The 15,607-nt window shown below is 42.0% G+C and overlaps 1 protein-coding gene across 2 annotated transcripts in view; it reads left to right on the forward strand.

Annotated features, from left to right (window-relative positions):
* Positions 1–15,346: 15,346 nt before the first annotated feature.
* Positions 15,347–15,607, forward strand: part of AMN1 (antagonist of mitotic exit network 1 homolog) — a 64,275-nt gene continuing 64,014 nt past the window's right edge. The window contains exon 1 of one of the 2 annotated variants that reach the window (XM_024747098.1): positions 15,347–15,584. Coding sequence is in view for 1 of the 2 variants with exons in the window: in XM_024747097.1 (XP_024602865.1) it covers positions 15,567–15,604 (38 nt within the window). In the remaining variant the exon portion in view is untranslated. Of the gene's footprint in view, positions 15,605–15,607 lie in introns of both variants that reach the window. The other variant, XM_024747097.1, reaches the window with a different exon arrangement.

The following is a 15,607-nucleotide window of genomic DNA, read 5'->3' on the forward strand; positions in this document are numbered from 1 at the left end:
GTATTCTGCAGTTTTCTACCTTTGCCGTGAAGAATGAAACTGATGTAACTGCTTGTTTATTTTCCATTTCATTTTGAATAACATTCAAATTCAGTTCTTTGGTCATCAAGGTTTTACCTGGTCTGGCTTCTGACTTTTCCAATCTTATCTCCTACTATTCCTCGCTCCACACTGACCTCTTTCAGTCCTTCAAACTTTACTAAGTGCATTTTTTGCATCAGAATGTCAACCAAAAAAATAATGCAGGAGGCTCCAAATAAGAAAGGAGTTTATTTGGGGTCTTAAGAACTGCAATTCGAGAGACACAGATTCAGGTGAACCCAAAGGAGAGTTCTGAGGAAGAGAAAGGGTCAGGAGCTTATAAAGACAAAAAGACAAGGCTGTTAAAAGTTGCCTGGCAAGAATTGTGATTGACTCTGATATGAGTCAGAAAATATCTGTCCTTAGGAATTACAAGTTGTTTTAGGATTGGAGTCCAATAATTAGATAGACTATCACGAGTTATTTTAGGGTAAGGATCCAATAAGTATCTTGGGTTTCTGGCAGGTGTTCTGGATTACTTCATCAGGTCAAAAGGTCAGATTCCATCCAGACTGAGATGTGCATAAGTCATACTTCCTTAATGGTCTCCTGGCTCCATTTTAGAGAGCTCTCTTGGCAATGCTGACTCCATTTTTACTTTCCTTTCACGAGAGTCTTTCTCTTCCCTCTGTCCCCAGATCTCTGCATGGTTATCTCCTTTTTATAGTTCAGGTCTGAAGTATAAAACAATTAAATAGGGAAACAATTAGATTGGGGTTGGCTTTAATGCCATGGCATCCTATGTAAGCAAACCAAAATCTAAGCCTGTAAACGCCTCAAAGTTATGATATCAAAACACTTAACCAATAACAAAGAGCCAACTAAGCTTTAAGCCATAGCCAACCAAATAATTTCCTTCTTTGCTTTCTCTGTGTCTTTCCTCCCAAATCCTATTAGCAGAGCACTCTTAACCACTTCTAGTTTGGCACTGCCCAATTCTAAGCAGTTTTTGCTCAAATAAACTCTCAAAATTTTTAATAAGCTTCAAGTTATCTTTTAATAGGTTTCAGCAAAAATGTCACAGCCTCAGAGATGCCTCCCTTGACCATCCGAGCAAAAGTAATCCTTCTCTCATCTCTCGGCCTCTCCCTACACCCTCTCTCTCCCTGATCCTATCTTGTTCTTTATAGTCCTTATCTTATCTCCACATGTTGTTTGTTTGTGTGCTTGTTTTCTATTTCTCACACTAAAATCTATACTCCAAGAGGACATGTTTGTTTACTGATACATGCTCCCTGGCACATAGTAGGTATTAAATATCTGTTTGAATGAATGTAATTAATGGATTTTAAAAGTCCCATTTAAATGACCAATAAATGTGAGTTAGGAATCATATAATTTTGTAAAAATAAAAATAACTGGTGACGCTAACTAGAAAAAGACAAGGTTGTCTTTGCAGTGGGTCAGCATCCTGATGAAGGACAATTGCCATCCCTGTCACTGTTACAAAACTGATCATTATTATGTTGGCATTACTAAGCGATTATTCTTAATTTTCAAAATGTTAATGATATTTAATTACATTATCTAAAAATCAGGGCTTCCCTGGTGGCGCAGTGGTTGAGAGTCCGCCTGCTGATGCAGGGGACGTGGGTTCGTGCCCCGGTCCGGGAAGATCCCACATGCCGTGGAGCGGCTGGGCCCGTGAGCCATGGCCACTGAGCCTGCGCGTCCGGAGCTTGTGCTCCGCAACGGGAGAGGCCACAACAGTGAGAGGCCTGCGTACCGCAAAAAAAAAAAAAAAAAAATTCAGTGGTCTGTTTATGAATTGAATATTTTCCACTCTATCCTTCTCTACTCTGGGCTCTAACAAGCCGACCTTTATAGATTGCATAAACTAGGATCCCTTGACCTCTGATTTCTGGTTGGGTTGAGAACATGACCGCAACAGCAGACCAAAAGGAGAGGTAGAGAATGGGTTAGAGTATTTATTCTTCCAGCTCCCTCCTGGCTGGGTTGCCACAGGCTGTTTACCCTAACTGACCCAAAGGCCATAGCTCCTTTTAGGTGGGTATGGCCATTCTCTCCAGGTTTCGGTAACTTTCCCTCCCTGCCCTTTCAGGACTAGGAGAGGTAAGGGCTTCCTGCTATTGCTAGTCCTAAGGTATTGAAACATTATTACCCCTGCTTTCCCTTAACTGTGCCCAAACCTTTGTAAGCAGCCCCTTTATTAACACCTCCTTGCTTATCCTGTTTGAATTCGCCCAGCTGTTTCCTGCCTTGGATCTGGAGTCATACACTGTATGGCTCAAACTCATGAGAATTTGAAAGGCATGGATCTATATAGCCTAGAAACAAATTAAATCAAGGATCGAGCTAATGGAAAATTTTAACAATGCACAAGAACTCATGATCATGGGCACTATTGTTTCCAATTTGGAGTAAGACATAAGTTGAGATATAAAAAGAAATTAAATAAAAAGAACGCATGTTATTTTCATATTACCTCGAATTAAGGACACTCCTACTGGGAAATAACCTGCATATGGTAGGATAATAAAGTAGTGGCTCATTTGGCTTATCTTTATTCTATTTGCGCTTAGCCCCCTTCAAAGTTATAACCTAAAGATCAGGTTTTAAAAAGGTACCAGACAAGGGATTGGCTACTTTCTACTCCCATCTTTGCCATTTTCCTGCTCGGAAATCATAGATGTGGTCAAGACGGCAGAGTAGGGAGACCCTGAGCTCACCTCCTCCCATGGGCATACAAAAATTAAAACTATTTATAGAGCAACTATCTATGAGAATGACCTGCAGACTAGCAGAAATGATTTTCCACAACTAAAATATAAACAAGCAACCACAGTGAGATGGGTAGGAGGAGTGGAGACACAATATAGTCCAGACTCATACCCCTAGGTAGGCAACTCACAAACAGGAGGATAATCACAATTTCAGAGATTCTCCCCAAGGAGTGAGGGGTCTGAGTTCCACATTAGGCCTCCCAGCCCAGGGGTCTTATACCAGGAAGATAAGCCCCCAGAACATGTGGCTTTGAAGTCCAGTGGGGCTTGCTTATGCAAGAGGCAGAGGGCTGTAGGAAACAGAGACTACACTCTTAAAGGGAGCATGCAAAATATCACATGCTCTAAGATCTAGCACAGAGGCAGTAATTTGAAAGAAGCCTGGGTCAGACCCACTTGCTGATCTTGGAGAGCCTCTGGGAGAGGCAGGAGGCAACTGGGAATCACCCCTGGAGACAGAAACTGGTGGCAGCCATTCTTCTAAGTTCATTCTGCCATGAAGACAATGGTGTTGACAAGCGCCGACTTAGAATCTTCCCTCTAGCCTATTAGCACCAGGGGTTACCTGTCCACTAGTGGGAAGGCATCAGTCAGTCCTGGACCCCCTCACCCCCAAGACCCAGCCTCTCTCATCAGTGGGCCAAGGGCACCCCCATAAGACTGTCAGCTGACTTTTCAAGCAGAAACTTTGCCAGCCAGAAGGGAGTAGCATGATATTCAAAGTGAATTAAAGGAAAAAAACCTATAACCAAGAATACTCTACCTGGCAAGGCTATCATTCAGATTTGAAGGAGAGATAAAGAGTTCACAGACAAGGAAAAGCTAAAAGTTCAGCATCAATAAATTGGCTTTATAAGAAATGATAAAGGGACTTCTCTAAGCAGAACATAAAAGACCACAGCAAGACATGTGAAAACTACGAAAAGAAAAATCTCATTGGTAAAGGCAAACACACAGTAAAGTTAACAGATCGACCACTTGTAAAGCTGGTAAGAAGGTTAAAAAACAAAAGTAGTAAAAGCATCTATACTCACACTAAGTATTTAAGGGATATACAAAACAACAAGATGTAAAATATGATGTCAAAAGTATTAAACGTTGGTTGAAAAGATAAAAGAAAAAGAAAAAAGGGAGGAAAAAAGAAAAGAAGAAGAAAAAAGTTAAACAGTGGGAGCAGAGTAAAACTGCAAGGTTGTTAGAATGCATTCAAACGAGATCATCAACTTAAAATAATCAAGTATATGTATATAGGTAATTATATATAAACCTCATGGTAACCACAAACCAAAAACCTACAATAGATACACACTCATAAAAAGAGAAAGGAATCCAAACATAACACTAAGGATAATCATCAAATCACAAAGGAAGAGTGCAAAAGAAGAAAGGGAAAAAAAGAACTATAAAAACAACCAGAAAACAAGAAACAAAATGGCAATGAGTACATACCTATCAATAATTACTTTAAATGTTAATGGACTAAATGCTCCAACCAAAAGACATAGAGTGGCTGAATGGATACAAAACCAAGACCTATATATATGCTACCATCAAGAGACTCACTTCAGATCTAAATATACACACAGACTGAAACTGAGGGAATGGAAAAGATATTCTATGCAAATGGAAATGAAAAGAAGACCTGGGTTAAAAATACTTATATCAGACAAAATAGACTTTAAAAAAAGACTGTAGGACTTCCCTGGTGGCGCAGTGGTTAAGAATCCACCTACCAATGCAGAGGACAACGGTTCAATACCAGTTTAGGATGCCACGGAGCAACTATGTCCACGCGCCACAACTACTGAACCTGCGCTGTAGAGCCCACGAGCCACAACTACTGAGCCTGTGCACCACAACTACTGAAGCCCGTGCACCTAGAGCCCGTGTTCCACAACAAGAGAAGCCGCTGCAAAGAGAAGCCCGTGCACCGCAACAGAGAGTAGCCCCCACTTGCGGCAACTTGAGAAAGCCCATACACAGCAACAAAGATCCAATACAGCCAAAAATAATGTTTATAATAAATAATAAATAAATAAATAAATTTATTTTTAAAAAAAAGACTAACAAGAGACAAAGAAGGATATTACAGAATGATAAAGCAACCAATCCAACAATAAATATCTTATTATATTTATAATAATTGTAAATATTTTTGCACCCAACATAGGAGCACCTAAATACATAAAGCAAATATTAACAAACATAAAGGGAGAACTTGACAATAACACAATAGTAAAGGACTTTATTACTTTTCTTCCAATTTTATTGAGATATAATTGACAAACAGCACGTGTAAGTTTAAGGTATACAGCAAAATAATTTGACATACCTCATGAAATGATTAGCACAAAAAGTTTAGTGAACATACATCATCTCTTGAGATATGAAATTAAACAGAATAAATGTTTTTCCTTGTGATGAAGAAAATCTTAGCATTTACTCACTTAGCTTTCTTTTTCTCTTTTTTCTTTTTTCTTTTTCTGCAAAACGCTTTACTGTTTTCATTTGGTCCAAGGCTTGGGAGAGGGTTCCAGGGTGGTTAAAAAGCTGCCTAGAGGCTGCAGAGTGGGACTTCAGGTAGAAGCCCTGACACCAGAGGGGCTCCTCAAATGTTTCTGGGCTTCAGAGGCTCCTAGTCATGCTTGCAGTTAAGCCTTTTAAGCCTTTCGAAGAGATACTCACCCAGCCCAGCCTGGGGACCAGCCAGCCTGCAGATGTTGGTCAGGTGGTCGCCCAGTTTCTAGATGAGTTTCACCTCCTCATCTAGGAAGTGACTCTCCAGGAAGTCACAGAGGTGGGGGTCTGCACGGGCATAACCCAGGGCATGCAGATCCAAAAGGGCCTGGTTCAGGTTGTTTGCCATGAGTACAGCAACTTCCATAACATCCTGGGTTTACCCCTCTCATCTTGAGGTGGCTTCTGCACATCCTGGAAGAGGGTGTGGCTGCCACGATGGTTTTGCATTTTCAAGAGACGGTCCTGCGGTGCCCTTGTGATTCTCCTTGGCCAGTTCGTGGATATAGTGCCCCACGCCCTCCGGGGCCACATAATCACGGTGGAAATAGAAGCCCAGAGAGAGGTAGGTGTGGGAGGCCCACACGTGCATGTTAATTCTGACGAATCTGGGAGGTCATGTTTGTAAGGAGCTGAGGCCAAAAAATGGTGTTGGCTGGTGCCAGTGGCTGATTCTGAAGGTTGCAACTGGAAAAAATGTTGGAGGATGGTTGCAGAGGCTGGAGCATGGAGGCGTCCCTGGGTCTGTTCAGTCCAGACACTGTTGAAGCAAGAGACAGATCTGTGGGACCCCAAGCACACTGCGACTTAACTTTCATATATAATATTCAGCAGTGATAATTATATTTATCAAGTTGTACATTACACCCCTAGTACTTATTTATCTTACAACTGGAAGACTGCCTTCATCCACTTTCCCCTCCACACTCACTGCCTCTGGTAACCACAAATCTGATCTCTTTTTCTATGAGTTTGTTTGTTTATGAAATATAATTGACCTACAACGATATGTTAGTTTCTATTACACAACATAGTGATTAGATATTTCTATACATTTCAAAATGATCGCTATGATAAATATAGTTACCATCTGTCACCATACAAAGATATTACACAATTATTGACTATATTCCCCACAGTGTACAACTCATACCCATGACTCATTTATTTTATAAGTAGAAACTTGCACCTCTTAATCTCCCTCACCTATTTCTCTTCTCCTCCCCACAAGTCCTCCCCTCTGGCAACCACCTGTTTGTTCTCTGTATCTATGACTCTATCTCTGTTTTGTTATGTTTGCTCACTTGTTTTGGTTTTCAGATTCCACATATAAGTGAAATTATATAGTATTTGTCTTTCCCTGTCTGATTTAATTAATTTCACTTACCACAATATCTTCTAAGTCCATCTATGTTGTTCCAAATGACACGATTTCATTATTTTTTATACCACATATTCTTTATCCATTCATCTATTGATAAGCACTTAGGTTGCTTCCATATCCTGGCTATTGTAAACAACACTGCAGTGAACATAGTGGTGTGTATTTTTTTGAATTAGTGTTTTTGTTTTCTATGGATAAATATCCAGGAGTGGAATTGTTGGATCATATACTAATTCCATTTTTAATTTTTTGAGGAATCTCCATACTGTTTTCCATAGTGGCTGCACCAATCTACATTCCCAACAGTACTGCATGAGGGTTCCCTTTTCACCACATCCTCACCAACACTTGTTACTTGTCTTTTTGATAATAGCCATTCTGACATGTGTCAGGTGATAGCTCACTGTGATTTTGATTTGTATTTCCCTGATGATTAGTGATGTTGAGCATCTTTTCATGCATCTGTTGGCTATCTGTGTGTCTTCTTTGGATAAATATCTATTCAGGTCCTCTGCTCATTTTTTAATCTGATTGTTTTTTGTTGTTGTTGAGTTGTATGAGCTCTTTGTATATTTTGGATATTAACCCCTTATCAGATATACTGTTTGCAAGTATCTTTATATTCAGTAGATGGCCTTTTTGTTTTGTTGATAGTTTCCTTTGCTGTGAAAAGCTTTTTAGCTTGATGTATATAGTCCCACTTGTTTATTTTGCTTTTGTTTCCCTTGCCTGAGGAGACATACCCCCCCAAATATTGCTAAAACCAATGTCAAAGAGCATACTGCCTATGTTTTCTTCCAGGATTTTTATGGTTTAGGACTACATTTAAGACTTTAATCCATTTTGAGTTATTCAAATATATGGTGTGAGAAAGCAGTCCAATTTGATTCTTTTGCACATAGCTCATGACTACATGCTTAAGAATCCAGCTGTACAGCCTGATTGCTTGGCTTCAAATACCAGCTTTACCACTGATAAGCCATGTGGACTTGGACATGTTTCTTACTCTCTTTGGACCTCTGTTTCCTCATTTGCAAAATGGGTGATAATGATAATGATACCTACCAATCAGGGTTACTTTGAGGATTATATGAGTTAGAACTTGTAAAATGCTTACTGTGTGCAAGGCATTATTCTAACCACTCAATAAATATTCATAGTCATCATCGATACTGTTAAAAGAAAATTTTCCAGAGATAATTTACTGATCAAGTAGGCTTTTATTCAGCAATTCATAAATGGGACAGCATCTAATCTAGCAGATAGAAAGGAGCTCAAAAGAGCCATACAAGGCAAGAAATGTTTACAGACCAAAGCAAGGAGGTATAAGGAAGTGACACTGGGCATTTGCTGATTGGTTTTAACCAATGGCAGTGTTACTTCCATTATATGGAGCAAAGGGATATCTTGGAGCCACGTCAGGTTAACTTCTACTGAGCAGGCAAGCGTTGACTGGTTGGCCTAGGTCTTCTGTTGGGAGAGCAGAGGATAGAAACTGAGTTAAACTCTGATTTGCAAATGTGGGGGCTTTACATAAATGATTCCACCTTCGGCCTAACCTGGTCACTTTAACAATAGCCAACTGAAATGACTTTGGGTTAGTAATAGATGATGATGTGCATGTTATACTGAATTGAAAATTAATATTAGAGGAGCAATTGCTGTTTTTTTAAAATTAATTAATTAATTTATGGCCGTGGTGGGTCTTCGTTGCTGCGTGTGGGCTTTCTCTAGTTGCGGTGAGCGGGAGCTACTCTTCATTGTGGTGCGTGAGCTTCTCATTGCAGTGGCTTCTCGTGTTGCAGAGCACGGGCTCTAGGCATGCAGGCTTCAGTAGTTGTGGCACATGGGCTCAGCAGTTGTGGCTCGTGGGCTCTAGAGCGCAGGCTCAGTAGCTGTGGCGCATGGGCTTAGTTGCTCCACAGCATGTGGGATCTTCCTGGCTCGAACCCACGTCCCCGGCCTTGGCAGGCGGATTCTTAACCACTGCGCCACCAGGGAAGTCCGCAATTGCTGTTTTGAATCCAGATATAATCAGTATGGCTTAAGAGTGAAGAACCTAACTCATGGCCTATTCTTATATTTTGAGATACGACATGTAAAGATGATTTGAACAATTTATTGCCGTCTGCTTATGTGCACACATGTTCCTATTATTGACCCAATATTCACTTATATATAGCATAAGAGATATACTTAAATCATTTTATATATATATACTTATTATATATTTGTATACACACACTAGGAATGAATAACATGATTTAAGGAAAGTAATATTGTTTATTATTCTTATATAACCTGCCCAGAGGAACAAACTATAATAAAGTTTTCTTTATATGGTATCTAGGGAAGGAAATGGAGAAGGTTCTGAGCTAGAGGTAACTACAGTAAAGTGGACACAGCAAGCAAAGAGGCAAGAAAGGAAAAATGACATCTTGCCCTTTGCCCAGCCTGTCCACAAATCACTGACCATGCATCAGAAGAGATGTCCATTCCTAATAACCTTGCATTCCAAGATAAACAATGAATAATAGGAACCTCCTAAAAGCCTTGACTAACAGGAAATCCTAAAAGCTTTGCCTCCTGAGATAAGCCACAAAAACAAGAACATCCTGTTTTTCTTACCAAAAGACAGGAACATCTTGTTCTTATCCAATCTGAATTGTCAGCTGCTGTATCTGAACTATAAATATCTGCCATATCATCTGAACTACAATTTCCTCTCATTCTATTTGATGAGCCACTATTTCTAAAGGCCTAGTTCCCTTGCACTGCTAGTAAAAATGTTTCCCTGTGTTCACTATTTGTCTCTGAATTTTATTTTGACAGAGTTCCTGAATAGTCAGCAGTAGTAACTGATTCTCTTGGGAAGTCCTGAGGTCAGATGCACCAAGAGCCAGCCTCATGGCGGGGGCGGGGGGGGGGGGGCACTTGTGCAGCTGCACAGGCCCCACCCCTGGTTTAATGCTCTGCTATCACCGTCTTGAAATTCTTAATCACTTTTATATTGCTCGTCCTGGATGTACCATAAACCTCTCTCCTGAGCACCCAAACAGTAGAAAGAGCATGGTCTTCGGAGTCTGACACACTTTCTTATTTGGGAAAGTTCTCACTTTATAAAATAGCATGATACTTCAGACTGATGATTATGTGAACTCATGTAAGTATTTATCATGTTTGACATCTGGGTAAATAGGTCCATAAATAATAGTTCTGAATTGCCCCATTTTACCTTCTTTGAAGTAGAGCTATATAGCCTTATACAATCTACTTCTCTTCTCAGCATGAATCTAAATAGAAGCAGCAATTCATTTGAACAAGTATTTATTTGAGTGGGAGTTGGGATACAGTACTCAAAACTTCAAGTTGCAAGCTTTCAAAGATGAGAACGTTTGTTCACACGTCCAATCACGCAAGTTAGTTCACACGTCTTGCGTACATTGTCACATGCGTGCATCCTCTACAACTGGTAGTGGTTTTGTGTTCTTTACTGTACAGTACTGCAGAGAGTACAGTATCTTTATTTAAAGCCCACGATGTCTGGAAGCAAGTAAAAGCAGCAGTGATATAACTGGTACTACTGTATTTTTCAAGGTACCGTACGGTAAGATTAAAAATGTTTTATTTTTTTGTGTTCGTTTTTAATGTATTATTTGTGCAAAACGTATTATAAACCTATTACAGTGCAGTACTACATAGCCGATTGTGTTAGTTGGGTACCTAGGCTAACTGTTGGACTTACAAACGAATTGGACTTACGAACACACTCTCAGAATGGAACTCATTCATATGTAGGGGATTTACTGTACTTACGCGTTCATTCCCTCACCTCCCATTCATTCCTCTCATTACAATCAGGCTACATCCTCCACCACCACCTCAGTGACCCTCGGTGACCTCCTTGCTGCTAAATCACCTTCAAGTGTTATCTTAGTTGACCTCTCTGTAGCATGTGACAATTTTGGTGATGTTTATCTTCTGTAGTACCTATTTCTTCTCTTCCTCTTTGGCTATTCCTTCTCAGTATCAATTGCCAGCCAATTGCTATTCCTCAGCTATCTCTCCAAGGACTGATTGTTCTCTACATACAACTCTATATACAGCTGTTGAGTGAGCTCATCTATTCCTATACCTTCAATTTCTGTCTATATGCTGGTGACTCCTGGTATGAATATGTAACTGTTAGGCTGTTTGAGGCAGCAAGAAGCAGAAAACTCAAGTCAACCAATTTTATCAACAACAAAAGGGATTAACTGAATTATATAACAGAAAGTAGTGTTGAAATAAATTTCTAGGTCCAAGATGAGGCTGCTCCTGTCCAGGATGGCATGTCAACAAACCCAAACTTAGATAATTTTCATGTTCCTGTAAATGCTCTGCTTGATCAGAAACACAGTATCCAGGGCTTCCCTGGTGGCGCAGTGGTTGAGAGTCCGCCTGCCAATGCAGGGGACGCGGGTTCGTGCCCCGGTCCGGGAGGATCCCGCATGCCGCGGAGCGGCTGGGCCCGTGAGCCAGGGCCGCTGAGCCTGCGCGTCCGGAGCCTGTGCTCCACAACGGGAGAGGCCGCAGCAGTGAGAGGCCCGCGTACCGAGAAAAAAAAAAAAGAAACACAGTATCCAGCCAGCCAATCCCCAACTGCCAAGAAACTGTGATGATTTCCTTGTTTTCAGATATGCAACCCCAGCCAATCAACTTAAGCCAAATACTCTTTCCTTATTCCCTGACTGACCTGCTAGCCTTATAAGGAAATACCTGACCTCCTAGCCAATCAATCATGCCATTTCCTCATTGCTGCTTCAAACATTGTGTAAAATGCACTGTTGCCCAAACATCCCTCAGGAAGAGTGCTCCACTGTTTGTGAAGTACTGTATTCCCCCAATCCATAATTGTTTCCCCTTGAATAAAGGATATCAAACTCCTTGTTTTATTTTTGTCATCTGATAGTAAAGAGGAGGGGTGGTGTTTATGCATGATTCAATCAGGTCTCCGGCTGTCTTCCTGTGATTCTCTTACTCTGTTTTCCTGTTTAACTTCATTCAAAATGACAATGATGAGAGAACAGAGTGTTGCTTCACAAAGCATCATACAAATAAATATGAGGAAACGTCTTCCCCAGAAATCTCCAGAAAAACTTTTCCTGCTTCTTATTGGCCACGAATGAGTCACATGCCCACGTGCCCATTCTTGAACCCATCTTGGTGGCTGAGGAAATATTGTAGTTTCTTGATTAATGTAGGCCTGCTAACCTTTGAATCAATTACTATAGTAATCACTGATTAGCCTTAATCTGAAGATGAAGTCAGTCCCCAAACCACATTGCTGCCTAAAAATAAGGTAGGAATGAAATGAGTACGTTAGGGCAAACACAACATACATCAGACCTATATTATTCAGTGGCAAGAAACTCAAATTCTTGACACAGTTATGCTAAGTAACTGAGAGGCTAGTTTGTAAATTGTAGGCCCTAAAATCTGCAGGAAATCATTGTAAAAACACTTCTAAGAATTGTGATATCATGAGGGTTTACAAATCTTTGACCTTTAAAATAATTGGCTAGAAATAACTAGGACTTTGTTATCTTACCTTTTTATATAATTGACATTTTCTTAAAAAGAAAAAAACAGGGGGCTTCCCTGGTGGCGCAGAGGTTGGGAGTCCGCCTGCCGATGCAGGGGACACGGGTTCGTGCCCCGGTCCGGGAAGATCCCACATGCCGTGGAGTGGCTGGGCCCGTGAGCCATGGCCGCTGAGCCTGCGCGTCCGGAGCCTGTGCTCCGCAACAGGGGAGGCCACAACAGTGAGAGGCCCACATACCTCCAAAAAAAAAAAAAAAAAAAAAAAGAAAGAAAGAAAAAAACATAAACAAGCAGCTGTGACATTTTCTTTTGACTATCTAGAAGAACGCAGGCACCCAAAGTTTAACACCTCATAATACTGGGGCAGTGACCTGCACTTTTCTGGTGTTGAAGAATCAGGTAATCAGCAGGAAGAACTAGATGGATAGCTGTGTAGCATTCAAGCTGGGCAGCACTCAACAAACAGATAGGAAGGACCATGAAGTCTACCCTTATCTGATCTGTCAAGGTCTTCCAAGGTCCAAATGACTCCCAGAGCAGCAGACGATTCTTCCCCCAAAGTACTGAATTCATAAGTAAATACATGTACTATTGCTGCTATTCAATCTCACCTTTAGAAGCAAGACGGCATAATTTCCAGACCTATAGCCCCAAGGCTATATCTTCCATAGACACTGCAAAATTCATATGTCTAAAATTTAATCTCCCCTTGTTTTCAAAAAACCCCTGTAATCCTCTCAGCTCATTAAAATGGCATCACCATATGTCACCCAATTCTCCAAACCCAAAGCCTAGAAATTAGCCTTGACTCTTCTCTTTTCCCTCCACTCCAACCAATCTCTAAATCCTATTGGCTCTATTTCCATTACCTCTTGAATCTGTCTATCCAGTCTGCTGCTATTACTTTAGGCTATTAACAAAAGACACCTTTCTAGTCTCCAAGTCTCCATCTGTGACCGCTACAATTCGTTTACTACTTAACAGCTAGAGTTCTTTCAAAAACTCATCCTTCCTATGCATGTACTGTCCTTGCTTAAAACCTATCTATGACTCTGCACAAAGTACTTCAGACAAAGCCTAAACTGTTTAACGTAACACAGGCCATCATGACCCCATTTTAGCTTTCTAGATCAGAAGGCAAGCCACCACAGCCATCCAACCCAGGCCGCTGCCTGTTTTTGTACAGTTTTCAATGTAAGGTTTTTACATTTTTAAATGGTTGAAAAAAATCAGAAGATGAATGATATTTCATAACACTGACAACTACATGAAATTCAAACCTCAGCATCCATAAAGTTTTATTGGAACACACCTCCCCCACCCCTGCCATTCATATGGTCTATGGCTGCTTTTGAGCTACAAGGTTAGTAGCTGTGACCTCCTAAGGTCAAGGATGAAACCCAGTCCTCCTAAAACCGAGTTTCCCTGCCAAGTTTATGATTAACCTCTCTTGTCCAAAACTTATTCCCTTTCTTGTCCCGCCCCTGTTCCCTTCAGGATTGAGGAGTATGAAAGAAAAGTGGGACTGAAACAAAGCAGGACCCTGTGAGGCCTTCCTGGGTACAAACTTCTCGTATCCCCTGCTTCTTGCTTGGCCTTCCATGAGTTCCAGAGCAGACTCAAGCAGTTAATGATTAGAACAATAGCCACAGAACTCCTAGCTCTCCTGAAGGGATATAGATAACAATCTGATGCATATCTTTGAGTTGTTCTGCAGAAACTAAGATCCCCAACCAGGTAGAGGATGTTGAACACACGCTGACCACAGGCACACAGACCCCCAGACTGGATGGAACCAAAGGATGATAATTAATATTCCCCAAACATCACCCTGTTACCTCACTACCAACCAATCAGAAAAATGTCCATGAGCTGATCATGCACCCTGCCACCCTCACCTGTAGCGTTGCCTTTAAAAACTCTTGCCTGAAAGCCATCAGGTGAGTTCCGGTCTTTTGATCATCAGCTGCCTGTTCATCTTGCTTGGCGCCCTGTACTTTCCCTCACCACAACCCAGTTGTCAGTAGATCAGCTTGGCTTCAGGTAGGACACGCGGAGCCCAGTTCGGTTCAGCAACAAGGGATGTCCCACAAAACCTAGAATATTTATTTTCTGCCCCCTTATAGAAGAAGTTTGCCTGTTCCCTCCTCTACATGCACCTCACCACTCTCCACTGTAGCCATCCTGAACTATTTGCAGTCCCTAACAGGCCACGTTTTTCTCTCAACCTGCTCCCCCCACCCTTCCATGGGTGTTCCGATAGAACTAACTCCATCTTAGTATTTAACAGTTGTTCTGATTGTCTTTTTACTTGTCTGGTTCAAGGGTTCACCACTGAAGCCTCAGCACCCAGCACAATCCCTGCCCTCCTTCAGTGCTTGGTAAATGCGTGCTGATTGAATAAGCAGCATCCTGAAGAGATGAACAAGACTGGGTTCCAACTTTCAAAAGCTTACAAAAGGAAGACATATAAACAACAGGTTAATCTACAAGGAAGAATGAACAAGCACCAAAAAGTAGGAAGTACTCTGCAGCATAACCAAGGAGAGACAATTCCACCTGAGGAAAGGTCCCTCTTCTTTAGAAACCCTTCTGATTTAAACACAAGCCCCTGTCTCCGTGATGAAATGCTTACTGAGCTTTTTTGTAGGCACGTAATGTCCTCATCTGTAAAATAAGCTAAATAATTCCGACTTCACAGGATTAAAAAGAATATGGTTAATTAATGAAAGCACTCAGCTCAGTGCGTGCTTTCTTACAGAAAGTGCTCGGTAAACGGCAGTCACTCTCGGATCCGCTAAAACTCTCTGTTTGACGGTCACGAAGTCTGTATCCAAGAGGGTCCCTGGTGTGCATCGCCAGATGCTCGGCCCAGGATCAAACGCACCCCTGTAGTAAGAGCAGCGACCTCGCAGCCACGCGCGGCTCCAGGGGTACCGGGCTAGGTCGCGCGCGGGGCTGGCCGAGTCGGGAAAGCGCCGGAGCCCGGCCGCAGGTCTGCAGAACGACAACTGCCGCGGCGCTTCTCTGAGAGTAAGGTTCCTTTCCATTTTATCCCGCCGCCGCTCCGGCGCACCGCGCCGGGCTCCGCCCCAAAGGAGCTCGGCAGTCGCTAGCGCGCCCGCGCCTGGTTACCGGAAGAGGCGGGCGACGTCACAAGGGCCTACGCGTCTTGTCGGGGCAGGAGTTGACAGACGGTCTCTGGCTGGATTTCGAGGGCCTCGGGACCGCGGAAGAGGCTTCCGAGGGCGGCCGCGATGCCGAGCCAGCAGCGGGTCAGTCAGCTCCTGGATCTGTG

The sequence above is a fragment of the Neophocaena asiaeorientalis genome, unplaced genomic scaffold (assembly GCF_003031525.2).
Source record: "Neophocaena asiaeorientalis asiaeorientalis breed wild unplaced genomic scaffold, Neophocaena_asiaeorientalis_V1.1 scaffold487, whole genome shotgun sequence".
NCBI classification, from domain to species: domain Eukaryota; kingdom Metazoa; phylum Chordata; class Mammalia; order Artiodactyla; family Phocoenidae; genus Neophocaena; species Neophocaena asiaeorientalis.